The sequence below is a fragment of the Centroberyx affinis genome, unplaced genomic scaffold (genome assembly GCF_046629955.1).
Source record: "Centroberyx affinis isolate AG114_WGS23_722 - 3 ecotype Tasmania unplaced genomic scaffold, CSIRO-AGI_Caff_v1 ptg001939l_1, whole genome shotgun sequence".
Classification (NCBI taxonomy): domain Eukaryota; kingdom Metazoa; phylum Chordata; class Actinopteri; order Beryciformes; family Berycidae; genus Centroberyx; species Centroberyx affinis.
The window spans coordinates 39301-67163 of NW_027280299.1; the positions used below are offsets into that span (position 1 = coordinate 39301).

Here is a 27863-nt window from a genome sequence, read left to right on the forward strand (position 1 = left end):
GAATTAGTTTTTATTTGCAACATTAAACTTATCACACTGACATGAATTAATTAATTTTACTTAAAGTCTTACAGGCTTAATACTGATTTTATTTCTTTTTTTTAATTTTATTTATTTCAATTGCACTTTCAAATTGCCACCCGAGTTTGCATTCCATTCCATGCTAAAAAAAACTGTACTTTTAGCAGAGAAGTTAGCAATATTGGCATAATTGTAAGCAAGCCTGGAGGTAGATGACAGCTAACAGTTGTGGTTCATAAGTGTGCTAAAATAAGAAAATAATAATAAAGGAGTAATTTCACTCATAGAATTGTCTCATTGTTTGGATACCTGTGGCTTCTAAACAAAGGTTTTCTCAACACAATTTGTAATATTGAAAAGCATTTATTCACGAATTACATGTACAATACAAAGATTAATGTTAAGTGCAAATATTGCGTCTCTAGCCCAAGACAGACCTAGTAAAATAACATAAATACAGCTGCAGGAACAGTGTCAGTTCATCCCGAAACCCCATTTTCTACTTTGAGAAACTCCTGCAAAACAAACAAATTAAAGTGGAATTACAAATCTGTTGTTTTTCTATCACAGATCAATAACAAAAGTGATGTAGTGGTGAAACAAAAAGGTAGGCATACTGAACTAATGATCAAGATACAGCAAAGAACTACCAATAAGAACAAAAAAATGAGTATTAAAAAACAAATTACGTTTCATTTACTTGATAAGACCAAGTACAATGTATCAAACACAAGGTTAATTGTCCACATTATACTCATTCTGTATACTGTGTAGTTGTATCATTACAGTTTGTATTAGCTTTAAAAAGGCAGGTGAGTTTCCTCTCCACTATATCCCAAACTACACCGGGTCCAGGATATCGGCTTCAGTTACCTTCAGGGAGTGAGCTGAAGCTGAGCCGACTGACAGCGTTTTCCCTCTGGGAAGCTCTCTGCGTTTCATGTACTCACGAGCGAGGGAGTCGGCATCGTCCTCACTGAACAGCAGGTTAAAACAGATTGACACAAAGACCTCAAACCACAAAGCTCATACAATGAATGGGGGTAAGTGCATAATGATGGCTGTTTCCTAGTTTGATTCTTTACCTATCAAAAGGACTTTGCAAAAATGCTGATACACTAGCAGATCGTCAATATTTAGAATTAAATGATATCAATCGTTTTCCTTTCAGAACATTGAATTTCAAGCCATGAATAGCCCCCCCCCCCCCCCCCCCCCCCTCAAAAAAGAGTCCATGCATTCAAGTATGGCAATGTGTCATTCAATAGTGGTAACCATGCCAAATACATGAATCACAATGTTTGAGAAATTGTACACGTGTAGTCCCGATACATAGATTTAATGTTTTCCTTATTATTAAGAATGCTAAAGGAAATAATTTCAGCGCTGCAACCTGGGTGCAAAACAGGGACAGATGTGGAACCAAAAACTGAAACACACGTTTGCTGCATACAAAATGTCAGATGAAACACTGAATAACACTGAAAATACATAAATACATACATTACACATACATAAATTACTTGGAACTTTTGCTTTCAAATTCCAATTCCTAGCTAATGAATGTCTACATAAACTTGTATGCTCTCAGAGTTTTACACCTGATCAATGTTATTGACTCCTATTCTATACATAGAATTAATAATATTGCTTGCCGGTGATCTGTGGCATTTAGAAAACGTACCAGTTCTGGCTGGTCAGGTAATCCATCAAGTCTTTCACCTGCTTCGGCTGGCCACTCGACACTATGAGCTGCTTTAGATGCTTGAAGTGTTTGGTCTTCAGCAGTTTCTGGTGCTGCCCATTTTGGCTGATGAAAATTAATACCGTCTCCCTAATCTGAGGAGGTATAAAAAAAATAAATCTTACAACAATGCAAATATAAGTAGGGATATGGTTGAAATCAATATCACAATAATCATAAGGATGTTTTTCTATATTGATATATATCACAATACGGCTCACGTATGTAAAATCACATGTTAAATAAACAAATTAATGTTCATCCCATTGAACCGAATGGTAATATTAAGCGTGCTGATATTTTCAAATAGCATTCCTACCATACCTCATTTTGTCAGTTTAAATAAAATTTGTTTGTTATCATCAATTTAGACAGTAGGATTGTGTGTCATGATATCCCAAAATCACCATGTCATCACGATATGATTCCACTGAAAGATGATAAACTATAATATTGAATTATCGCCCAGCCTTAAATATAAGGCAAATTTCTCCCAAGGGAGACAATAAAAGTAAACCTTAACCATAACAAGTTCTCAGTTATTAAGAAAGTTCACTGGTATGAGTCTTAGTGCGTGCTGTGGTGCCACCCAGACACCCATTTGTCTGAATTCTTATGGTTGAGGGTTTAAAGAGCACAACGCTGTAAATCTAAATAATAGGTGTGATAGTTCTGCTAATACTGGGATTTATACTTAAACCATCCATGTTTGCAATAATATTTCTGCTGGCCTTATTTATTATTTGTTAAATAGGCAACACATATTTACATACAGGATATGTGATATACAAATCACATATGTTGATTTTTAAATTGGGGTGAGAGAAAATCTTACAAGAAAAAATAAGAGTGATGGCATCTAACCTGTGAGGGGATTCCAGCCAACTCCCCCGTGTTCATAAGTTCTTCCACCTGCTCAAGGATGGTGACTGGGTTACAGACGGACAAGAAACCCTGCAAACAGCAAAAAGACATTCACCGTCAAGACAACGTTTGATTTTAAGTAGATGATTTTCCAAACGGTTACATCCTTGCAGATGCAGAATATATTCACCCGGATCTGCTGCGCCTTTTTATCGGCACAGGGGATGAGGAGGAGAGTTCCCAACGCAAAGGCTGGCAGACTGAACTGTGCGAAGCGGTTGGCGATGCCGATCAGGTCCAGATTCAACAGGAAAGGGCACCTTCGGTAACAAAAGGCCAAGGGTTGGAGGGTTGGAATAAACATAAAGGGAACATTACACGTGACTCAGTGAATCATACCAGTCTGCAATGTCAAGAAGGAAACAGAAAAAGGATGTGGCAGAGAATGAGACATCATTTTAAGCATTAAGTAGAGCTTACTTCAGGAGGAGAACAAAAGTCCTGTAGAGTGTTGCCTGTTGATCGGGACTCAGAGGAAGAGATGCTGTGACCAAGCAAGCAGATAACACAGTCAGGAACATACAAGAGGCACACTTCACAGTTCACACATGATGCATCAAAAATAGCAGGCTTCGGTGATTTACTACAGTAAAGTTTCTTGTTGCTAGCTTAAGTTTAATATCCTGTGATTTAATGTGCTTGTATGCAAGGCCCAAACAAAGCGACTTCTCAGCACACTTTGTTTCTCCTTGTTTAATTGCTGCATGCCAGTCTGAGGACAGGAAGATACTTAACAACAGTAAAATCACAGAAGCATATTAAAGAATGCTATTTTTGAAACTACTGTTTTCATAAGCCTGTATTGCTAACATAGTCTCTAATTGTCATTTTGACATTTATTCAAGTTATTGATTATATGCTAATGCTAGTTTCTGGTTGACTGAACTGCTCAAATCCAGCTGGCGCATTGAATTTGAATGTTAATGAAACAATTACATCAAAGCTGTCTGGTTATACTGTGCATAAAATGACTTTAATCAACACTCTTCCAGCCAATCAAAATCAATTATTCTCCCAGAATATGGTACAATAAACATTAGCCAGCGCCAAGACAGATCCATCCATATGTTTTCTTGACACTTATCAAAAACAGATAAATGTGACAGAAGTGAATTTGATGATTATAATGTAGTACCTGAGACAAAAGGAGCCAGTATCATACTCCTCCAGGTCCTGGAAAAACTGGAGATCTGGAGAGAAAATGAGAGAAAACGTCCTTATTTTTGGTCTGAGCGCTGGCTCTGGTGCAGATTGGATTTCTAATAGTTTTTCTTGTGATACTTTGTCATAATAAAGACAATAATTATATCCATTGGGACTACACATTTTTGATTTAGAGGCAATTTAGCTAAATTCTGCTATTATGTAAATGTCACATTTTCTCTAGCAGCGGTGGCATTTCCTTGCTGTGGTGAGGAATCAATGCTGAATCAACAAAGGAAACGCAGCTATTATACAGTATATGTATATAGTATATGCCTCTCTTTAAATAGATGTGATAAAACAAAACAGTACCTGCCACAGAGAGGGCACAGCGCCTATCGCCTCTAGCACCTTCTGGAGATGGCTGATCTGAGGATGGGGAAAACACACAATTAAATTTAATTCCAAAAGACATTCCCCTTATCATTTTTAGTGAGACTGTCGGAAAACTAAGAGGGACATCATGTAGGAGAGTTTCATAAGATTTCTGGTGAGATCTGATGTGCAGTTTCAGAGGCGGAGGTCTAAATCACAACTCCATCTCTTTTAGCTGCACTCTTAATCTTGCAGAATCTATAAAATGTCAATAACAGGCACGAGACACATTGTATTAAATGTTCATATTTCAGGAGATCACTTGGGTAATTATTGTTGAATAGATTAAAAGTGAGTCGTTGTTTAACTCTCCTCACCATGTTGAAGCTCAGCAGCTTCTGAAGCAATCCGTTCCACAGTTGAGGATCGTACACCTGGTACTCCAGGCAAAGGTCTGCCACCAAGCACACGGCCTGTAGGGAAAAAAAGGTCAAGTGCCAAATAACCCGCATGTTAAAACTAAGTGGAATATTTCTTTAACTTGTGCAAACAGCTTCTTATATTTTAAGTAATGTAGTACCTGTGGCTCGTGGCTGTGGTTCTTCCACAGTCCCTTCACCATGCCCTCTTTGGGACTATTGAGGAAAGACTCTACTGTGTAGGGGATGTTCAAAGCCTCCAGCTGAGAGATGTAGATGTAGCACTTCAGGTAATACCTGCACGGGGATATCAAATACGGAGGCAATGTATCATTCACAATGCTGAAATTCATTTTCGGTATGGATACATAGATTTTCTGGCTGACCAGAGGATCTCTTACTTGATTTTGGTCTTGGGGATTTTTATCTCGGCCTCCAGCGTGGCGGCGTCAGCAAGACGGATGAGGCAGAGCAAGGCTCGACTCCGGTGGCAGAAGGTCAGACGTGGCCCAGAACTGCTGAGGGGCTGTAGGGGGAATTCAACCGTTACTATAAACCAATCAACTACTTCTGGGCACTTTGTCCACATTTGACTCGCCCCGTTTTATTACTCACCCAGGTTTCAACAGAGAGGATCGGGCTCAGCAGGCGGGCAGCGACATCCATGGGGCAACTCTGCAGTAAGTACACGACCCTGAGGGAGCATCACATGATACATACAGTGAGCACCAGCAACACTTTTAGTGTTACAGCTCTCCGCCCGATCATTTTGGATGTCAAATAATACTGTGACTATTAGGTTAATTACAGGAAGCCCCTTTGAGGTGATTCATAATTGATAAGCAATTGAAAATTACAAACATTTTTATACTAAAATATTACTAAAAAGTTGTATTCTACCAATAGAAGCATACAGGCATATATCTTAAGATTTTGTACATGGCCAAGTGACAATTTTCAAAAGAAATTCTTACGATGATGGAAACACCAATTTTAAGCACAGATTTAAGGAGGATGTAACAGAGTGCAGTCATTTTCTTGCTTTAATTTTCTTTATTTCACAAACACATAATTGAAAGGGTAAAATGCTACAAAAATTAACGTCAGATGAAAATGTCTCTACCTCATTAAGTCTGGGTCCTCCTCAATGTTGCTAACACAATCCTGATTGTTGATGTCCTTCATAAGAAAAAGAAAAGAAAAATACATTTTATATTACACAACATGGACTCAAAATGTTCCAGATTTTATTGAACTACACAACATCAGCGGACTCAAAATGTTCCAGATTTTATTGAACCACACAACATCAGCAGAATAAAAAGGAGATGAATGGCCACTGTGGCTAGTTCATCAAAATAAGTGCGACATAGACTGACGAACCTTGGCTACAGCAGGGCCGGTTTTGCAGATCCATTTCTCCAACAGCATGTTGCGGATCTTCAGAAGATCCACACTGTTGATGGTGGCTATTTCTTTACATACAGCATCTATGTCTGCTCAGAGAGAAATCATCAAATTAAAAACACAGTTATAATTGTCAGTGACTTGCTTCTATCTAGCATTTAGTGTAGCTCACCATGGTTCCAGTACTTTTATCCAACAGTCCCATTAAGCATATCAGTCGTGGGGCAGAACAATTTGTGGGGCAGTACAGTGTTACTAAGTATTCATCACATTAGGAAATAATTTATGACTGTATGTCATACACTGTTCTATAAAACACAATGGACTACATAATGTGCTTTTCAAATCTGCTACAAAGTACAGAGTGCCTTTATCCGGTAATCGTATTAAGCATATCAAGCCTACTTATCTTGACCTGGGAGCTCATAAGAAATAAAGTAGGTCTTACAGTGGAAAAGCTCATTTACTTGAGTTTCTGGGGCAGAATGTAATGCCATAGTGTCACAGTCGGCTTGTACTCACCGGGATAGACTTGACCTCCTGAGTCCCTGTAGCGCTGTTCCACACTGCTGTGTTCATACAGGGCCACTATGAGCCTGGCAGGCAGCCCGGTCAGCTTCAGATGCTCGGGGCTGTTCAGCTGGCTCGCCATCAAGGTGTTCTCAGTGGCCGAACGCTGGAACTGCAGCTTCAGCTTGGACAGGAAGGTCTCCCCTCTGGACCGCGCCGCCTCCTGCTCAGGATCACAGCGGAGTAGATTCAATGTATGAAAAACGAACAAGACAGACGCAAGAGATGCTCAGTTTAATGCATTTCCACAGTTGACCAGGGATGGGATCTGCTCATCTCACGCTACGATTTCATGCGCGATATTGGGTTCACGATTCGATACAACCACGATACAGTGTAATAAATAAAAGTTATGTGCAGAATTATCTTTATTTCTGAGCCAAAAATCTTTCTAGCAATGTTATTGGCTTGCTAGAATGTAAACAACAATGTAAAAATGTCATTACAAAGTGCAAATAATATAATTTGGATGGAGACCTTGTGAAATTGTGATGAGCACGTCCATCTCATTTGCGATACATATCGTCACAGTTTTGTATTGCGATATACTGAATTTTGATATCATGCCATCCCTAGAACTGACAAATGTGAATACTGACCTCAAGATTTGGGTCCTTCAGCCAAGCATCTCCAAGAGCTAAACAGAACCTCAGCGACTGCATCTTCTCAATGCCTATAGAGAACAGTACATGAGAAAAAAAACATCATACAAAAACACCAAGCAGTGCGATTGCGGTGTCTGATGTAGATCTACAGGTCAGACCTGCGGGCAGCTCCTGAGCGATCTTGTGTGCGGTGGCAGCTGCCCACTCTGGGCTCTGGATGCAGTGGATGTACCCCATCATTGTCCTCGCCACCTTGAAGGTCTCCTTATTGGACAAATGCCTCTGACCCTTCTTGCTCTGCTCAAACAGTAGAGGCTTCATACTCTTCTCGAACACGTGGTTCGCAGCTGACATGTATAACTTGTCAAGGCTCACCTGGAAGGAGACAGGAAGGTTGAATACCCTGAACAGACTTGATAACTCAATAGATAAAAACACAATTAAGGTATTTTTATTATGATTATTATGCAAGTCAGAAGGAGGCTACTATGTAGATCAGTGTGCTGTACCTTCATCAGCTTGCTAATCAGAAGAAGTGTAGGGAAGGTCTCCTCACTGAGCTCAGGAGCTAAACACAGGAAAATATTTTAGTCTCCTCATTCTTTCCACAGCTCATTAATGAATCCTAATGACAGCAGTATGAAGTGATTTAAAAAATGAGACAGATTTTGCAAGTCTAAGCTCCTCAGACAAGCTGTTCCACATCCTAGGGGCACTGGATGGCAAAGACCCAAAAGAAAAGTCTAGACAAAAGACCAAAGATGACATAAATTTTTCAGTAGAGGAACTCAGACTGCGGTCTGGCTCATAGAGGATTAAAATATATGAGATGTAGCTGGGGGTCAGACCGAGAGTTAAAAGTAATACCATTTTAACAGTTCAATCCAGTTGCATGAACTTAGTTTAAGACTAGTCTAAGCCTTAACTACTCTTTTTTCAGGTTAAACTGTCTGTTGCATAAATATTAAGACTGACTTATTTTGATGTAGGAAAGTTAGCCACCCTCCCTCCTGGCTAAGCTTGAGTTAACTTTGTTGCTATGGCAACGAGTCAGCCTAACTGTCAGAGAGAGACATTTAAATACTGTAGTTATTTCATACAAGATGGCAAATCTTTGTTTTTTGGAAAGAGCTATAAGAAGAGAACAAGTCTTTAGAGACAGAAACAAACCATTAGAGATCGACAACAATCATGAAGTAGTGGAGCGATTTCCTAGTCTATCTTTATGCAACTGGCATACTAACAGGCAACTAGTGTAAGCCAAAATAGGAGTAATATGATCCTGTTACGTGCATTTAGTCTTCAGCAATTATTTAAACATGAAAATAAGCAATTAGCTAACTCACAGATAATCTTCCAGTAGTGGTTGGTCTGCATAAGCAGGTGGAAGGGCAGCCTGCTGTTGGACAACAGGGTGGGCTGCAGGCCGTTGTCCAAAAGATAGGTGTTCTCCACGTCTGAGGGAGGAGAGATTCGCTGGTAGGACTTCAGGTGCTGAAGGAGGCCCATCGCCTGTGGATGGGAAGACACTGGCTGCTTATCGGCAGAACATATTCGGAAGACAAGAGATGATTAAATGTTAAACGCACAAATGTTACAAAAAATCTATTACCTGACTAACTGAGAAGGCGGTGACGTTTTCATCAGCGGTCTGTATGATCTTTAGCACAACTTCGATCCTCTCGTAGTTGTAGGGGCTGAGCTGCATGGGGAAGGCATTTTCACACCAAAAGTCAGTTGGTTTTCAATACTGACACAGATATTTAGCATGCAAAAATCCTTGACAAGACATTTTGAAACACTGCATCAGAAAAAGTAATTTACTTGCATTATTATAGTTAACTTTTAAAGACAGCTATATATAAAATAGGTTCACCGCACACTGCTGCAGACCAATTTTTACCTCCGCCAAGGAGGTTATGTTTTCGGTGCCATTTATTTGTTTGTTTGTCTGTTAGCAGGATTACGGAAAAACTACTGGCCCGATTTTCATGAAACTTTGTGGAAGGGTGTAGCATGGGCCAAGGAAGAACCCATCAAATTTTGGAGCGGATCCGGATCCGACTCACGAACAAGCAATAATAGCACGAACCTTGGCGGAGGTCTGCACTCTCCGAGTGCCCTTCTAGTTCTTTATTTTATTGAAGCTCAGCAAGTAAAACATTAGGGAGTAAACAACGCCTCTGCTTCCTCATATTTGCTCTTTTAAAAAAAAAAAAAAAAACACAGCTGCCATATCTTTCACACAATTCAACATTTGCTGTCAGCTTCATTATGTAATGATACTAACCACAGCACAATGAAGCTGACAGCTCATTCTGAGTACTTGTTCCATCAGAAGTTTACAGATACAGAGAGATCATGCGTTATATTAATATTAATCAATTATATTAATCAGACTTAAATGTCACTGGATCAGTTAATGGGAAACTGCTCTACAAAGTGCCCACTACTAATTTCCCATGTTCAGACCTTGAGTATGGCGGCGCTGAGACTGTCAGTGAGGTTGCTGGTGCTTTGTAACATGGGGATGATCTGCAGCACTCGCTCCAGAGCATCTGCATGGCCCAGAGACTGCGCCTCTTCCTGGCCCGCCCCGGGATCACTCGCTTCACCGGCGCCTTCCTCGTCCTCCTGCAGCAGCAGCAGGGTGGTGATGTACTGGTTGATCACACTGTCTCTGTCTAGACCAAAGGTGCTGTCGGTGGAAGCACAGAGCATGTGTCAACACAGTCAAGCAGTGAACGAATGCTGCATCTCACCACAGAAGTAGTTCATATTTTCATATTGATATAGATGACTAAGAAAGTCCATATGCTGGGTGAGAAAATGGACATAAGATAAGGCTTCTCTGGTGCAGTGGTTTCAAATAGGCTTCATTCAAGAACCAAAAAAAGGGGAAATCGGCACTCTCAAAAAGATATCTTGAATGATTTATTTTACATGTTTCAAATAAAAAATATACAGCTACGGGCGAAACATTGTCTTTTCAGTTTTCCAAGCTGTATATTTTTTATTTGAAGCATGTAAAATAAATCATTCAAAATATCTTTTTGAGAGTGCGGATTTCCTCTTTTTTTTTGGTTCTTGAATATTGATATAGATGGAAATAACACTGACACTGGATCCAGTTGTTAAGGAAAGCCAGAAGGCTGTTGTTCAGCTGACCTGCAATACTGGAGGATAATGTCAGGGGTGATACTCCCGTTCTTCACCAGAACAGGGATCAGATTACTCTTCATCTCGGCCCGCTGACGGAACACAGACTGGATGGATATCTAAAGGGCAGAGCAGGAGAAGATAAATGTTGAGTTGCGGGAGAGAGAGAGAGAGAGATAGCAGCTTATGAAATACAGAGCGCAATGACATTCACTCTGTGTTAACATATTTCTTCAGACCAAGAAGTCGCTGGCCATCTGAATTAAGTGTAGAATTAGCGGTGGGTTTCATCTACAAACCCCTAATTTGCCGAGTTTGATGCCCCACTCTGCATCAGTAATGACGGAGTGAAACTTCTCTTGTTCCTCTTCCTCTTTGTACAAGCAGCATAGATGGGCGCCGATCTTGGCCACAGCCTGAAATGATTAAGAGAAAGTGGCTGATTATAATCTTTAATAAATAGAAGATAAAACAAGCATAGAGAGGCGGGCTCTGTAAGCATTTTCAAACGACTGCTAAAAACCTAGCTTTTAAATAGCCTTCATTTTAACTGTTTCTGTTCAGGATCCCAACAGAGCTGACACGTTGGTCTTGTCCGGGTAATGCTTACTTGCATGAGTGAACACTAGAGCTGCAACGATTAATCGATAAATCAATCAACTATTAAATTAATCGCCAACTATTTTGATAATCGATTAATCGGTTTGAGTAATTTTTTAAGAAAAATAAGTCAAAATTCTCTGATTCCAGCTTCTTAAATGTGAATATTTTCTGGTTTCTTTACTCCTCTATGACAGTAAACTGAATATCTTTGGGTTGTGGACAAAACAAGACATTTGACGACGTCATCTTGGGCTTTGGGAAACACCGATCGACATTTTTCACCATTTTCTGACATTTTATAGACCAAACAACTAATCGATCAATCGAGAAAATAATCGACAATGAAAATAATCGTTAGTTGCAGCCCTAGTGAACACTATATGTGGGGGGGGACAGAGCTTTACCCAGTATGATTCTCATCCATCTGTGGATGGTGAGGTTTTTGACCAAGAGGAGAATCTATGATTATCGTCTGCCTTAGGCAGTGAGATCTGACGTAAATATCAGATCAAGAGCAGAATCAGGAAGGACAGGGGAAAAGAAAATCAAAGAAAAACATATGGGTTCACTCACAATGTGCATCTTACAGTGGGAGTATTTGTTGTGTTCTTTTATCTTTCTATTTTACTTGATCTGATTCTTTTGATGCAATGCATTTTGCTTGTTCTTTTATATGAATTTTATCTTTTTATCTGTCTTTTATCTGCCTTCTATTGATGTAAAGCACTTTGAGCTGCATGTTGTGTATGAAAGGTGCTATACAAATAAAGGTTATTATTATTATTGTTGTTGTTATTATTATTTGGTCATGGCCGATCTTATAATGGTTTATAATTCCAAGTGGGATTCCATAATCACTACATCTTGGTATACAAGCCAAAACCTTTTTTTTTTTACATGCCTACAAAACCCTTGCAAATCCATTTGAGGGAGCCCAGGTGGGGGTCCCTTGAGTGCTCAGCTAATCAGGTGATGCTAATAAAAACATGCCTTTTTAATTTCTATGGACTGATGTCAGTGTCACTTTGAAATCTGCAATTATTGTAAATTATCTCTCACAAGAGCTTGAAACCCAGAATTACAGCTTGCAGGCTGTTTCCATTGTCAGTATCTACTACTTTCAGCTGATTGTTCTTGTTTTGCAAACCTTACATTGTTTATAATACAGAAATTGAACAAAGTAAATGAAGAATGGTGATATTTCCTACCAAGATTTTGTCATAGTTTTGCCAGGTGTTGTCAATAACCTTCCACAGTATTTTGAAGACTTCCGCTTTTGAGAGGAGCGTGCAGAGTCCAATAGCCAAATCACAATCCACCACTCTCCAGTTGAAGACCTTTAACCCACAGGAAATGGAGATACAGTTATTTTAAAACCATGTTACACCGTAAGCAATGCTACTAATTACCCTTTAATGTGATCAGAAGCAGACTCACCTTGTTCAAGAGGGCCACAGCAACATTATTGAGAGAGGATTTAGTTGTCTTTCGGATCTCATTCATGCATATGTTGTACTGCATGAGGCCTTGTTTATCATAGAGCTGAAAGAAGGGTTAAGAGTTAGCAAAAAATAATTTCAGTGCCAACTGTTAAACATTAAAAAAATACTGTGTCTGGTCTCCAAAACTATAACCCATATGACAATGACGATAGCACCACTGGATGTGTTGTAGCCGTACCTGTGTGCTGAGCTTGAGGTCCATAATGTTGGATGTGACATGCTGCAGGCAGCTGCCATACGAGTTGACCAGCACTCTGAGGGCCAGCTCCAACTGACTGCACTCCTGTAGCATCTGCAACATGTTGGCCAGCGGACCCAGGAGGGGCTTCAGGTAGTTTGAACCTGCATGTGGGCCAGGTGTGACGCAGCATTAAGTTTCAAAATCACAACTTTAAGAGAAAAAAAAAGGGAAATAGCAACTTAAGTACCTACCATCTTCAAAAGAGCAGTGTGACAGACAGGAGCAGTCCAATGGGTACAGCTTGGTATCTGCAAAATAGAGAACAGGGAAACCAGTTAGCTACACACAGCTAGGTAGTACAATCCTAAATACATATTGATGATGTAATTTGTAGGATTTTTCTTACCCTGGGATATAGGCAGCAAACTGTTGGTAATCTCATATTGGACTGGTAGCACAGACACTGGGTCCAGAACAATGCAATCTTCATTAAAACCATCCTGGAATCTCCACTGAGAGTATGGATCTTTTTCTGCTTCTGAGGTCAAATCCTATCAACATTACACAATTAAAAAAAAATGAAACAGTCATTTTTTCATAATTTTATATTAACTAAATTCCCTCTAGAAAAAGTTGTGGAAATTTACAACTCTAAGGCAGTGATAACATTAAGTAGTGGCAAAATTTGGTTATATTACATGCTGTTGAATGTACATAATCAGTGGGATAAACTATAGAAGCTTTCTGACACTATTTTTTTGCTAGTTAATTGCAAGTACATAGCAATTAAAATCGCAGATTAAATTGCCTGTTTGTATGGTCAATAAAGTGACATGCTAAGGAAAAATACAAGTTACTGACCTTGGCTATGAAACCATAGTTGTCCGATAACTGACACTGATGATAGACATCCATGGCTGTCCGTGTGCTCTTGCACAGCTCCAAACAGTCCAGCAGCAGGTCTGTAACAATTTTCAAATACTGTTTTCAGGGATTGTTCATCTTGCAAAGTATTTGGAGCAATGGACTAGCCAGGCTGCGCCCAAATAATAGGGAAAACCACTTTAGACTATAACTACTTTCGATCTGTATTTTTAGAACTGTTGCTGATATTTTATTGTTACTGTGAAAGTATGTTTGTGCACCAGGGACCAGATGAATTTCATAAATGGATGATAAAGTTAAACTTGACTTGACTTGAAAACCAGCTAGGCTAGTGATCCTTCAACTCCATCCGACATGAAATCTAGACATCAATGATTTATATTTCCATCCCTAATTCAGTTACTGGCTACTTTCAGTGACTTAACACGTTGTGCACATTGTTGATGTTACATGTGTGATTTACCTGAGTGGCACAGAGTGACGGCCTGGCAGGCCAGGCTGTGGATGACAGCTGGCAAGTCCATGTCATCAGGAAGTACCATGGGCACGTCCGCCTCCAGCATCTGGCACAACGTCTGGGCAGCAGTGAACAGCACCTTCCCTGTGCTGGGGTTACAGTGGTGTTCATACAGCTCACTGTGCAGACGAGGGGCGACAAGAGGGGATGAGAACAAAGAGAAAATATGAGGCTGTTGTCCACATTTGAGCTTGACATTTACACCTGACTGGACCCAATGGGCTTGGATTAGATCAGTCTGGATTCAAAAATATTGTTGAAAAATACATTTACTATGAACAGTTCATCAATAGCTTTGGTAAGGCTTTGGCTCATAAAAATCTGTTTAACCCTTAGACTGGGTTTAGTTCAGCTCTTTGAACTTCCAGCTCTGCATTTGCCAAACATCTGTGCAATTTACCAATGACAACAATTATGTCAAATTGATCGATTTGCGATATACTTTGTCATTATGGCATTTCTTGGCATTAGTAGATGAATATGCTCACACCATTTATCTACACAAAAGGCAATATCATACTAGCCGTTGCAGACTTGAGTGAAAACAAAATCTTGAGTAGCAAAAGTCTACAAAGTGAATTAAAAACAATTAGGATATGAGAACTAGAGAAAAGCCAATCTTTTGAGATGTTGTGAACTTATCTGTGGTTCATTTCAATAAAAACACATAAAAAAACAACACAATTTCAACAGTCCTTTGTTCAACATTACCCTAGCAAGCCTTGTCAGCACCTTAGATTCCTGCCCCTCGACACCCACAAACACCACAGCATCCACACATGCTCACCTGAGGATCTTGAGGGCCTTGTCCACCTTGCCCACCCCCAGAGCGCGCAGGGCCAGGTCAGACCAAAGCTCCTGCTCCGTGCGCTGCAGCTGCCTCCCCAGGCGGCGTAAGCCCGCCTCAGTGGAGATGGTCTTGGTCTTGCCGTCGGGATCGTTGGCCACCATGGGAGTGTCTGCGACCTTCCCCTTGGGTGGACGACGGCCACGCGTGTTCTCGTAGGCCGTGATGTGATGCTCCTGGATCTGCTTTCGGACTTTCGGATCCTCGTAGTTGGAAGGGGTGAAGAAAATGTCAAAGTCCTCCTGAAGGAATAGAAAACGGAGGCTTTCGGTTACAACGGGTCAAAGTATAAAATAGATGAAAGAACATTGAAAACATTCCCCCAAGTTGAGCTGACCTGTAGGTGGGCGATCGCCTTGAACATGATGAGACTGTTCTCACACTCCATACTTTTAAGAGCATCATCTGCAGAGAATAGAAAACTTAGAATCAGCTGTGGACATACAGTAGAGCTTTTATAAGATGTCAAAGTTAAGAGAAATGATTTCCTTTGCCTGTAAGTTCTGGTGCATGAGAAATTTTATATTTATGGAGACGCTAAACTCTTACTCCCTGGAAAATTATAGTAATAGAAGGAGGAATAGCATTTTAGAGCTTCCATTTATGTGATACTTCACTGATCCTGGTAAAATACTTACGTCTTTGGATTATGTGTAGGAATTTCAGTGCCTCTACCATCACCTGGGCTACGACCATCTGGTGCTTCTTGTGCTATTAAACACATGGGACGGCCATGAGACAGTTGAGTTGTACAGTATGCCAGGATGAGGAGTCTGTACACCATTATGCTGAATTCCTACTTATTATGTTCAGATCCAGATGTTTTTGGCTAGCTGGCTGATTACTACAGATGAAAACCCAACCGTTTAATTTTCCATGCCTTTTCTAATAAACGGAAACCTAAGTTGGAAACCTAAGTATCTAAAATGCAAATTAACTTATTTCTTATCATCTCCCATCTCTTTACCTCATCGGATATGTGGTCTTTGTCCTCCAGCTGCAGTCGAGCCCAGGTTGTGAGACGCTCAATCACACACTCTGCCTCTGCAGAGGAAAGCTTCTTCAGGACGGTCATGCATGCCTCAGTCTGCCAGCAACACAAAAGACTCTCTATCAGCATGTCCTAAATTCTGGCAAGGTGAGTTTATTTATATAGCATTTTGTACACAGAGGCAATTCCAAGTGCTTTACACAAGGTATATAGGACATTAGATAAGATATATGAAAAACAAATAAAAGTGTATAAGAAGTGTAGAAAGTGTATAAAAAGAGAGAATAAATAAAGAATTAAAATGCATAAAAACAGAATAAAGATCAAGTTGCATAGGCAGTGCAGAACAAAAAACAACAAAAAATAATAATGGTAAATAACGGTAAATTCAATGATTCCATATTCCTGTGCAGATTAACATACCTTGCCTTGGCCTATCAGCTGGATGAGATACAAGTAATTTATCTGGGAGGTTGGCTGTTTGTAGGTTTCAGCTAACGTCAGGGAGTCCTCTAGAGACAGCGGTAGGTCTTGCTTCAGAATGTATCTGATCAGTGTCTAGGGAAGATATATATGACTCAGACATCTTATAGGCATGAGTAACACAAGTCGTCGTATGTCACATAATTGCCAAAATCTAACCATAATTTCAGTGCTGTTGGAGAGGGTGAAGCTGCGGATGCCGTAGCCTCTGAGCAGCTTCCTGATCTCCATCATGTGGTAGCTCTCCTTTAAAAGCTGTTGTCTGGGGATAGTTTGGGGAAGATACGGGGAAGAAGACAATCGTAAGGAAAAACACTGCTAATGACATCCGATTCTTACTAGGATGAAATACATGTTCAGGGTGGGGACCCATGTAAACATACTTTGGTCCCTCCATCTCCAGGTACTGCTGAACCAGCTTCTCCACCACATCACTCCAGGGAACCACGGCCTTCTGCATGATCTCCAGCACAGCATCCACCTTCAACTGGTCAAAACACAACAATGGGAGATTTTACAACTTACAATACAATCATCAATGTATAGAAAGAGGGAAATTTTCTATAAAATTCCTATAAAACACAGAAAAACATTGCATTGGCCTATCTATCATGTAAGCATCTTCTTCCCTTTAAAAAAAAACAAAAAAAACAAAAACACCTCTCGATTCGATTATTCTTCTGACTTATATTCTGTCTACTGCTGACAAGGTGTACTTATTGTAAGTTGCTTTGGACAAAAGCATCTTCTAAATGACATAATGTAATGTAATAATGTAAAAAGTAGCTAATACTATTTGCCTTTGTAGGGCAGATTAGACATCCTGCCTCCACAAACCTGTCATGAAGAGGTTTTCTCCTGATGTATTCAAAGCACACACCATGTTCATTATTTCTGACATTCCACAACCCGCAAAACCACAATGTATTTTATTTTGTTCACGTCTTGTTGCCAGTGAAGTTAATCTGTCAGAAAATGTCAGACATGAACTAACAACAGGGTTAACGAAAAATAAATAGTAATAAAACAGGTACAAGCCAACTACATAAAAGACTGTCTGAATGCATTTTAAGAGGTGACAACTTACAGTTCTAACAATGCTTTTTGTTCTGTGATTAAACATCTTATCCACTGTGTTGAATTGTCCGTCTGAATTGTTTACACCTGCAGATTTGTGCCATTGAACTCTCTTCATTAGTGTGGATAACCCCTGGGGGCCTTTGTGTTACAGAAACTTACATCAGTGTCAGTCATGCAGCCTAGTACAGCCACTGCTTTGGCTTCCCACTCTGTGAAAAGTGTAGCTTTTTGAGAACTGCAGCGCTCCAGCAGATCCTAGTAAAGATCAGATTGAGAGAGGGACAGAGAGGAGAAGCACCAATCATCACATGTTTGCATGGTGGAATGTAAAGTTTCCAGTGGGTTTGGCTGTGGTGGATTTTTACCTTGATGTACTGCAGAAGCAGCTCATCAACAGGAATCTGGTGCTCTGCAGCATATGGCAGGATTCTGCTCTCCACTGTAGCAGAGATCAGCTCTGGAGCCAGGACCTTATCCAGCATGAAGAACGCTATGCTCCGTACACTTCCCTTTCAGATTCACAGGAAGCCGAATAAACAAATTATTAATATAGTATTATATATAATACAACAATGCAAGGTTCAATGAAAATATAGCGTAAATAAAGATAGAGCAACAGCTATAATAAGTATTTTTCTTTAAATAATTCTTGGATCTGAATATTTGAAGCTATTCAAAGCACTTTTGCTGTAGTGACTTTGACAACCATGGAGACAATCTGATACAAGGAAAAAAATAACTTAAGTACTATTTTAGTTTCTGCAGCTTTCCATGTAAAAACCCCCAAAAACATAAAACATAATCTGCAGGCCACCTAGATCAAGAATGGCAACCCTCATACCCCAACTGCCCAACCCTCAGTCAAATATGTTATAAAGCAACTCCATAAATTAATTAATTAATTTATAGAATTATAATTAATTAATTAATTAATTAATTACCATAAACTACTTTAAAATTGTATGCACCATAAAACACACCATAAATAACATTTATGTCAGCTGCAAAACTGCACTCTTTATGCTATAAAAATGTCCCTAACTGTGATTCAGGGGCTCTGATGGTGGCATTTCACAGGAAAGACAACAGGATAAAAGCTTAGATTTCCTATAGTGACATCTAGCGGCATCAATAAGCATTAGATGATTTTCTCCATGATTCTCAGCATTTCGACCCGTTTTCCACAAAAAAAACAACCCTAGACAGCTAACTGTACCCTGTAAGTGTCTGGACAGTATGTGTTAATCTATAATGTTGAGATACTTTAATAAAATATTTGTTTTCTGCAGGAGATATATGAAGTTTGCTTGAAGCTGTACTTTTCGCTGAAGTGTAATTAAAATACATCACTGGTCAGAGACGCACCTTCTCAAAGACTGAAAGGGAAAGTCGACAGTTGTATTTCCTGTGGAGATCCAGCAGCTGGCGGAGATTGGAGACCAGGGACTTGAGGTTTTCCACTTCCTCTGCACCATAATCATCATCCTGGAACAAAAAGCACACGATGATGTCATCATCAGAACACACACACACACACACACACACACACACACACACTCACACACAGTGAATGCAAACAATAGAGTGGCTAACTTACAGATTTCATCCACGTCCATAAAGTTGGAAGTCCAAGCTCTGCCAAGTCTAATCCATTTTGGGGCCAAGCACCCTGGAAGAATATTATGTTCATAATGATTAGCTCAATTACAGCACTTTCAGTTATGCATCAGTGTGTTATGCAACTAACTGACTGACATTCACTCATGTATGAAGCATAAATATTTTGTTGACAGAGCGACAGACTGCCTGAGCAGCAGTAGCCTTGAAATGAAATCATTAAAAATGTGTGTAATATAGTGTGTATATACATATATGTAAGCAAGTGATAGGCAGTCATTTTCCTCATTGGGACTATGAATTATTGTAATTTGAGCTTGCAAAATTTCTCTAAACTCAGTCAAAACCAATCCAAAGTCAAAATCACTAATTGCTCAGCACCAATCTATACTGCCTTGTAGTGCATGATCACAAAATCCTGATTTTATTTGAGTATAGCATTTTAGGTCAAGACATGGAAGATGATGTTTTTTACCTTTTCTGTTAGCTCCAGATTCCTTGCCCTCTGCTCAAGCCATCGCGCCAAGATTTTCTGTGGGTTCACAATGAGACAGCAGTTTCACCACTGACAACACAGTACCACAAAATGAAGATAACGTGACAACATTTTATGTCTGAGACGGTGAGCGTCTCACCTGTCCTCTGGGCAGCGCTCTCCTCACAAAAGGAACAATGATGGTCCTGAACCAAGGGCAGAGGTCTTGGGACGGCAGGTCGTCTGGGACGGCGCTGAGCAGAGCTTCAAGCCCGGCCTCATCGAACTCCCCTGCTATCTGTCCCTGTCACAAAACCCAAGAGAGACATCAGTGAACAGGCACTACAAATGACACCATGATATTTCTCACAGAACTTTGATATGTTTGGTAATTTTCACTAATGCCGCATGTCCTGTGTTACTATACAAGTTATTGGATAGTGATGCGCGGGTCAATCCGAAACCAGTGGGGGGCTATGGAGAACGGGTCGGGTGGGTTTGGGTCAAATAGGCTAGTACACACATACAATGCAATTATAGACTAAATTTCAATGACATTTAAATGTAATTAACAGAATAAACTTCTCCAATCTCCAGCTGGTTTATCCCACCATCCAAACATTATTCAATTTTAACAGCACTGTTATTTCTGTTTGAAGTTTGCCAATGTCTCAATAAATTTTACAAGACACAAGAGGCTTTAGAAAATTACATGGCTCCCTGAATCGTTGTTTTTCCTTTCAGGTTGGCAGATTGGTTCCGGGTCGTTGTTTTACGTGTATGAAAATGGGTCGGGCAGGTTCGGATATATTTACGTGTCGGATAAAACCTGACCCGCGCATCACTAATATGCACCAATGCGACCATGACAAATTCATGTACATTTATTCTGCTGGGCGAATGGAAGTGATTCTGATTAAATGTTTTTGTGTTACCTCGTGTCTGAGCCAAAGGAGCTGTGCACCCTTCAAGTCTCCTTCTCTCAGGTGGTTCAGGATGTCTCCTACATTGTCTGTGCTGTTCAGAAACTCAATCCAGGCAATTCCACTGAGGGTGACAGGACAAAATACTAAATCATACAGTAGGGTACATTATGAACTAACAGCAAGATGCAAATTTACTGTAACATACAGAGCACACAAAAATGGCGTATTGAAGATTGAGCCTTTGAATTTACTTGAAATTTTCCAGGCCGTGAAGGCTGCAGAACGTCGCCAGCCGGGCCAAGGCCTCCTGGATTTGTAAGGAGGAGTATCGTGTGGCAGCGTGGTTCAGCATCTTCTCCGCCGTCTCAAAGGTTGGCCAGGGAGCCTTCAGGCAGTACTCCACCACATACTGCTCATCCTAGGAAACAAACAAAATGTACTCCTCCATCAGTAAAGAGGAAACTTGATAGTGATTTTCATTTCAGTTGCGGCTCAACTAAAAAAGAAAAAAGGTGGTTCACCCAACATTTAAAGGATAAGGCTGATGTTTTTTAATGCATTGCTTACCGTCAACAAATCCTATGAAAATAACAAAATCAACAATGCCTTTGCTCTACTCCCGTTACTTTCCGATTTCCCACGTACCGTTTTTAACCCGGAAGTCATCGGCTCCAATTGTAAGCTAAAAACCTTGAAATACAGCTCACAAAGACATAGTTTCAATTTTAAAAATCGCTGTTACCATGAAAAGTCAGGCTGTTGTAGTTATTACCAAATCAAATTCGAATGGGAACAAATTCTTCATTACGCCGGGGACTATTGTCAGTGCTACGGAACTACTTTCCTGATATCGCAGATGTCTTTACAGCCGGCTTATTAAGTTGTTTGAGGAAAAAAAATCGGCTGGCCCGGTGCATCACGATGAAATATGCTGCCCAGAGAAACGGCATGGCTCTGTGACGTGTTTTTAATCATTTTTTTCAATACAATGGAGTTCTATGGCTGCATTGGGCACCAGCTACATGAACGAGACTTGTTGGCAAAACAAAATCATTGCTGATTTTGTTATTTTCATAGGATTTGTTGACGGTAAGCAATGCATTAAAAAACACCAGCCTTATCCTTTAACAAATAGGAAGTGTAGATCTCCCACGCTATGCTCCAAAATCACTTTTATTAATGAAAAGTGATTTTGACAACATTTCAATAAAGTCTTTTAATAAATGAAAGTTATTCTGGAGCAGTGTGCGGGTTCTACGCTTCATTTATGCAGACTTCTTTTCAACCCAGTACCTAAGAAGATGTGCGTTTTACTAAATGAGTTCTAAGTTCTTATTTAAAAACAGTAAATTTAGATTAGATTACATACTGCACAAAACAAATATCATTATTGTTATCCTGCATGCTGAACTTCGCCATATGTATTACCTGGTTTGTGAGCCAACCCTAAATACCTGGGCTCATCTAAATTATCCAAACCTCTCTTCACTTGGTCCTTTCATGCTGCGTCTTTAAAACAGTATCGTTACACTCACCATGATCTTCATCAGGTTGGTCTTGGCCTCCTCAACAAGTTCAGACCACACATCCTGTCCGTAGCCACCCACTGATGCAGAGGCCAGCTGCTCCAGCACAAAGTCAAGCTTCACCTTGTAAACAAGCTGAAAAAAAAAGTAGGATTGTTAGCCGTGTATAAACCCGGACAGTGTGGTAAATTACCACTAGCCAATTGCTGGTAATTGTTGACTATCTGATAAGTTTGTCCCATCTACCAGCCACTTTGGCAGGTGAACGAGGATTATTCAGAGGTCCTAAAAGTAGCATGTGAACATTGGAATCCATCCCCCACTGTTGCCAATGGAAAAGAAAAGTTTGTCACATGAATTATAATTTCTCTTACAAGACAGACAGACACTGACCTCTAAATCCAGCTCAAATGTTATGGCAAACTTTTCAGCCTCTTCAAACATGTGTTTGTGGAGAAGTCTGCTGAGTCTGGGAATAGTAAACAGTGCAATTAGCCACCTGATATTTACATCACATACGCTATAACTGCATGTACTGCAATTAGTGCCGGAGTGTATCCTATTAAAATGAGTTACCTGTTCTCTGGCAAAGCCTCTGTGAAGCATCTCACAACAAGAGAGGATATAGGCTCTCTTTGGCTGCTTGAAGAAAAAAAAAAAAAGTCCACCACTTAGGTAAAATTTCAAAATATTCAACATGTCACTCAATTATAACTCAATGTTATGATGATCTGACAGAAGACGTCCTACCTGTCTGGGTTCTCAGAAATCCCCTCAACTAAATAGATGGTATCCTGAAATCAGGGAAAATAACAGTGGACTTAAAGGAATAGTTCACCCAAAAATGAATTTGTTAGTCCATATAACACACAGGGAGGTTGCCAGCACCACTTGGTAGCAGTCTTCTCCAAAACAACTGAAGTCAATGGGGACCTGTTCTTTAGAGCTCCAAAACAAAAACAGCCAAACAATCACACTGTGAATAGAAAGACCTATACACCATTATTTGTTGCAAATCAATCAGCTGTAGTTAAGATTTGCACTAAATGATGGTGTAAATATACTGTAGGTCTTTTTGGAACTCTGAAGAACTGGTCCCCACTGACTTTAGTTGTTTTGGAGAAGGCTGCTATGGAGTTGTGCTGGCAACCTCCCTGTGTGTTATATGGACAAACTTCACCTGTGTTTCAACTGGCATGAGGGTGAGTAGATGATGACAGAATTTTCATTTTTGGGTGAACTATTCCTTTAAACATACAGAAACGTTAACAGCTACAGACAGCAAAACAGAATTCATATTATAATAGTTAAATTATTGATTATGCTTATTATACCATGCTTATTCTTGTCTGGACAAGGCAGGAGGTTGAGGACACGTCCAGAGAGTAGCAAACAGTCATCGAGGGCAGAAAACGCACTTGGAGTGTGCTGATCTGAACAAATAAAAATCAGCATATTGAGTTCAGAATAGGACCTGAAAAATCTATTATAATATTTATATCAAAAGAAATACTCAGGCTACCTGGCTGTTGTCTTGCTTGGTCAGTGTAATCATCTTCATGCTGCCATTTTCTTGGCTGTAATACAAATTGTTTCTGTTACATTTAAAAACACTGTTTAAATCAGTCATATATCATACAATATATTTACAGCTACATCACAAAACGTTAATACATACGCTGCCATGGAGGCAGGGCCACATTCTGCGGTGAGTTGAAAGTCGTGAATGGCGAGATCGGGCCAGCAGTAAATCATGACGAGGAAATGCAGATCCCACAGACTCAGAACATCCTGAGACAAAAGAAAAATACAAAATAATCCACATTTAGCCTTCAAATACTTTATAAATCAAACACCACACACACACACACACATATCAAAGAACCAATACTGACACTTTTTAACTCACCTCAGTGTCTAGAATATACATAAGATTTTCCACCACCAAGATCTTCCTCACACCTGTCAAGTAGAAGTACAAGGAATGTTTACGTTTTAACACAAGCAGAATGTGCTCATATAGGAACTTTATCTTTTTACTAGTTTAACTGTCTTGTATTACTACATGACATATGAAGGATACATGAAGCAAGAGCTCACCGGGGATTAAGCTGGAGTCGAGACAGTGAGCGAGGCACATAGTGGCCTGAGAGGGGTCCATCGTCCAGTGGGTGAGAACCTTTTCTTCATCCCCCTGTTAAAATGAGAACAGTGAGTTGTGAAAAGATGGATTTCATCAGCAAGTTCTACCCTTCAAGAATCTATATACATAAATCCATGGATTATGCTTTGTGACTGAATAAAGTAAAATGAGACGACAGCATAGCTTGAGCCGGGAATGAAATACTGTGGTATGTGCAATAACTGAATTACCAAGGTCCATTTGTTTTGCCCTTTAAATGTGCATTCATTCACAAGAACAACAATATCATACCACTAACTACTGGCGGCAAGCAAAAAGGGACACATACCCCAATCATTAAGTGGATTTCATTGCTCAGACTGAACGTCACTGCTGTAGTGCAACCTTCCTCATGGAAATCACTGGTGGAGCAGAAGTCTATCTTGATAGACTGGAGCTGAAAAGAGACAATATGTGATCAAGTTTCTGTACTTCATAAAATAAATGTGTTGTTGCTTCCAAAGAAAGTTATAATAACTTTATAAAAGTTAAAGAAACAAAATAAAATCAATAAAAGCAAGTAAAAAAGTATTGACAATAAACTGAACTGGGCTAAGAACACTGAAGCTCTCTACAAGAAGGGCCAGAGCCGTCTCTACTTTCTGAGGAGGCTGAGGTCCTTCAACATCTGCCGGACAATGCTGAGGATGTTTTATGAGTCTGTGGTGGCCAGTGCTCTCCTGTTTGCTGTGGTGTGCTGGGGCAGCAGGTTGAGGGCAGCAGACGCCAACAGACTCAACAAACTGATCCGCAAGGCCAGTGACGTTGTGGGGGTGGAGCTGGACTCTCTGGTGGCAGTGTCACAGAGGAGGATGCTGTCCAAGTTACATGGCATCTTGGACAATGTCTCCCACCCGCTCCATGACTTGCTGGTCAAGCACAGGAGCACATTCAGTGCAAGACTCATTCCACCGAGATGCACCACAGAGCGCCACAGGAACTCATTCCTGCCTGTGGCCATCAAACTTTACAACTCCTCCCTCAGAGTGTCAGACACTCTGAGTCAGTAGACTGGCTCTTGAACTTATTTCATCCTGTCAGCAGTTATTACCCATAACTTATAACTTATATCTAACTGTGCAATTCCATTTTTTTTGTGTGCAATAATTCAACTGCAATAATTCAACTGTGCAATACTTATTAATTATTTAATTATTTACACTGGTGTATGTATATATTGGAGTATGATGCATATTGTACAGAATTCTTATTTCTCTTATTTCTATATTATTATTATTATTTTATTCTCATTGTTATATATTGTAGTATAATGCACATATTTTACATATTTCTTACTTTCGTATTTCTATTTTTCTTATAATTTCTTATAATTTCTCTACGCTTGTATATATTCACTTCTACAATGTGAGCAGCTGCAATGTAACCCAATTTCCCCTCGGGGATCAATAAAGTATTTCTGATTCTGATTCTGATTCTGATAAAAGCACGTATATAGAGAAATTACTTTGGCTTTCACTTACCTCTTTCAAAGCCCCCCCATCCATTTTGTCGATGGCTATGAAGAAGAAAGAAAAAGGACGTTTTAACTTTGACAACAAAGCCGTTCCAACAAAAGTTGAAGTCTTTTGCAAAATAATATCTTCATACCTGTCTGGATCTTTACCAAAGCGAGGTTTGTGATGTGGAAGAACCCATCCTTTATGAGAAGGAACACATGGTACCTCCCTGCCAACAAGGAAAATAAATTCAACCTTTCACCACAGCTTTGTGACGACAACATACCATCATTTGACCTAAAAATTAAAACCTTCTGTACAAACCTAGATTCCTTCGTGTTTCCAGTAGAGTTTATATCTTCCACTCTCATAACAGATGCTTCTCATATCCATCTAGGAGAGCTTACCTAAGGATGCCTTATCCTCTTCTATGATGAGATGGCGATATGTTTTCTTATTTCCATTGGAGGGTTTCTCTACCAAGGCCTGCAAGACCGAGCATATTACTTAACATGTTACTCTGCATAAATGTAGGGTCATGCAGCTCCAACTCACATCAGAAAAATACACAAAGGAACACAGGTGAGATTGAGAGTTAGGTAGTAGAAATGAGGGGAACAGTAGGGTATTTCTCTGTTTTTTCTTTCTATGTGGGGTATTATACTTTAAATGTTGAGGGTGAATTCAGACAGGTGCTGTATAACAACGCATGGGTAGAGGCAGTGTTATCATATATATTCCAATCCCACGAGGCGTGAGACGCTGCAGGTTGAACAAAAAGCCCCACACATACCTTGGTGAGAAGGATCCTCTTCTGTGGAACATAGATCAAATGGAGGTTTCCATTTCTTTCACAGACCACCAGAAACTGTCCTTCCAGACACACATCTATGGCGTCCACATTGGTTTCTGAAAAATGAATCTCGCCATTAGTAATTAGATATACTTGCTGTGACGGATCAAATTGCGTTGGACTGGATAAGCGTAATGAAAGCTGTACCCTTCTCTACACACAATGATTTCTGGACGCAGCGATAGAAGCCGTTTTAGAGGACATAAACCGACATCTGACAGGTAATATGTCGGAAGGTGAAACAAGGAACATCAAAGATGTGTTTACCGAAGTCGAGATGCAGCAGGATGGTCTGATAGCTCTGGTCAAATAGGATAACTGTTCTGTCAGCAACAACGATGCTCCAGTTTGAACCACTGGAGGAGAAGAGATGGGGATCTGCCTGCACCTGCAAACACCAACATGTCCATTAAATCTCTGCTCAAGAGTTGTGATGAGTGTGTAGTGAATGACATCAATACAAGATTTTTTTGACTGTCTGTCCCATTAATGTTTCCGATTCGGTGACTGGAATAGACCCACTGAGCACTGGATGTCATTTCAACCTTAAGTCTATGCTTTAGCTCTCATATATCCCAGGATCTTTTTGGGAATGTATAGCCCACTTTTACACCAAGCATTTAAATACATAATTACATATTTAAACAATGCATAAACAGCTGTAAATAGCAAAAATATACACCAGAGAAGTACGAGTTATTTTGTCATTTACCCCAGAAGACGTAATTAGACGTCTGGTAAACTTTCACTTAAACCCTGTGTAGCCTAATTTTACCCCTAGACGTCTATAACAATTTAAACGGCTAATCAACGTAAACTTGCTCAGTGGGGAGGAGTCATGGCTAACATTATTACCTTATGAGCAGCGGATATTTTGACCAATGCGTCCACTTGATACAAGCCACTACCGTTTTCCTCCCTTGAAACATTGCCAAAACGAACAGTGTTTGTGTCCTCGTTGGTTAGAAGTTCAACGTCGTTCCACATCGTCATTCAGTACAGCTAAGATGAAAGAAATATGATCAATATTTTCGGCTGCAATGCTTGGCAAAGTTAACAGGTGTGTTATTTGGACTGCGACAGTTTAATCGTTTAGCTAACGTCAATGCGCTATGCTAACGCTTGCTGGTAAATCAGCTGCTGAGTTGTAAAACCAACACAAAAACGACAGATGAAACGCTAATATCTCTGGACACTGGCGAGTTAGTTTACAGACGCCATCGTTACTCACCGGTCTAACGATAAAAGTCAATTATTCAGAGCCTACATCAGACAGGACCAACATATCACATTCAACAACGATGTCTAAACATAATCACACTCAGTCTAGCTTTGGAATTTGGCGGGTTATGGAACTTGTGGCTGTCCCAG

The 27863-nt window shown here is 40.0% G+C and overlaps 1 protein-coding gene across 2 annotated transcripts; it reads right to left on the bottom strand.

Annotated features, from left to right (window-relative positions):
* Positions 1 to 385: 385 nt before the first annotated feature.
* Positions 386 to 27827, bottom strand: kntc1 (kinetochore associated 1). Of its 2 annotated transcripts, XM_071530561.1 has the most exons (62): positions 27724 to 27827; positions 27348 to 27494; positions 26760 to 26880; positions 26433 to 26548; positions 26047 to 26125; positions 25791 to 25868; positions 25664 to 25698; positions 24472 to 24579; positions 24101 to 24194; positions 23910 to 23962; positions 23679 to 23791; positions 23523 to 23577; positions 23335 to 23433; positions 22751 to 22794; positions 22577 to 22639; positions 22394 to 22469; positions 22010 to 22135; positions 20726 to 20892; positions 20484 to 20595; positions 19709 to 19852; positions 19549 to 19605; positions 19054 to 19125; positions 18822 to 18941; positions 17822 to 17965; positions 17616 to 17711; positions 16760 to 16863; positions 16536 to 16638; positions 16317 to 16451; positions 15870 to 15989; positions 15541 to 15613; positions 15240 to 15307; positions 14843 to 15144; positions 14002 to 14174; positions 13515 to 13615; positions 13060 to 13204; positions 12905 to 12961; positions 12651 to 12814; positions 12408 to 12512; positions 12179 to 12307; positions 10667 to 10783; positions 10377 to 10486; positions 9681 to 9906; positions 8821 to 8910; positions 8555 to 8720; positions 7718 to 7776; positions 7367 to 7583; positions 7203 to 7276; positions 6556 to 6766; positions 6010 to 6122; positions 5750 to 5805; positions 5242 to 5320; positions 5028 to 5152; positions 4788 to 4923; positions 4585 to 4680; positions 4205 to 4261; positions 3825 to 3879; positions 3110 to 3173; positions 2820 to 2949; positions 2630 to 2719; positions 1706 to 1860; positions 895 to 997; positions 386 to 536 (listed from the first exon to the last, which is right to left on the bottom strand). In XM_071530561.1, the coding sequence occupies exons 2-62, from the start codon at positions 27483 to 27485 to the stop codon at positions 501 to 503; spliced, it is 6654 nt and encodes a 2217-aa protein (XP_071386662.1). In that variant the 5' UTR covers positions 27486 to 27494; positions 27724 to 27827; the 3' UTR covers positions 386 to 500. The 2 variants fall into 2 exon arrangements, with proteins under 2 accessions (XP_071386662.1, XP_071386663.1); XM_071530562.1 differs by lacking the exons at positions 25664 to 25698; positions 25791 to 25868; positions 26047 to 26125; ... (2 more) ...; positions 27348 to 27494; positions 27724 to 27827 and having other exon boundaries at positions 22577 to 22642; positions 24472 to 24532.
* Between the last annotated feature and the right edge of the window lie 36 nt (positions 27828 to 27863).

Excerpts from the sequence above, each read along its gene's own strand:
- kntc1 (XM_071530561.1), bottom strand. The coding sequence starts at position 27,485 with ATGACGATGTGGAACGACGTTGAACTTCTAACCAACGAGGACACAAAC. Across the intron at positions 26,126-26,432 it reads AGAGGATCCTTCTCACCAAG|GCCTTGGTAGAGAAACCCTC; the intron begins GTATGTGTGGGG and ends TCGGTCTTGCAG. Across the intron at positions 23,792-23,909 it reads TGTATATTCTAGACACTGAG|GATGTTCTGAGTCTGTGGGA; the intron begins GTGAGTTAAAAA and ends CTTTTGTCTCAG.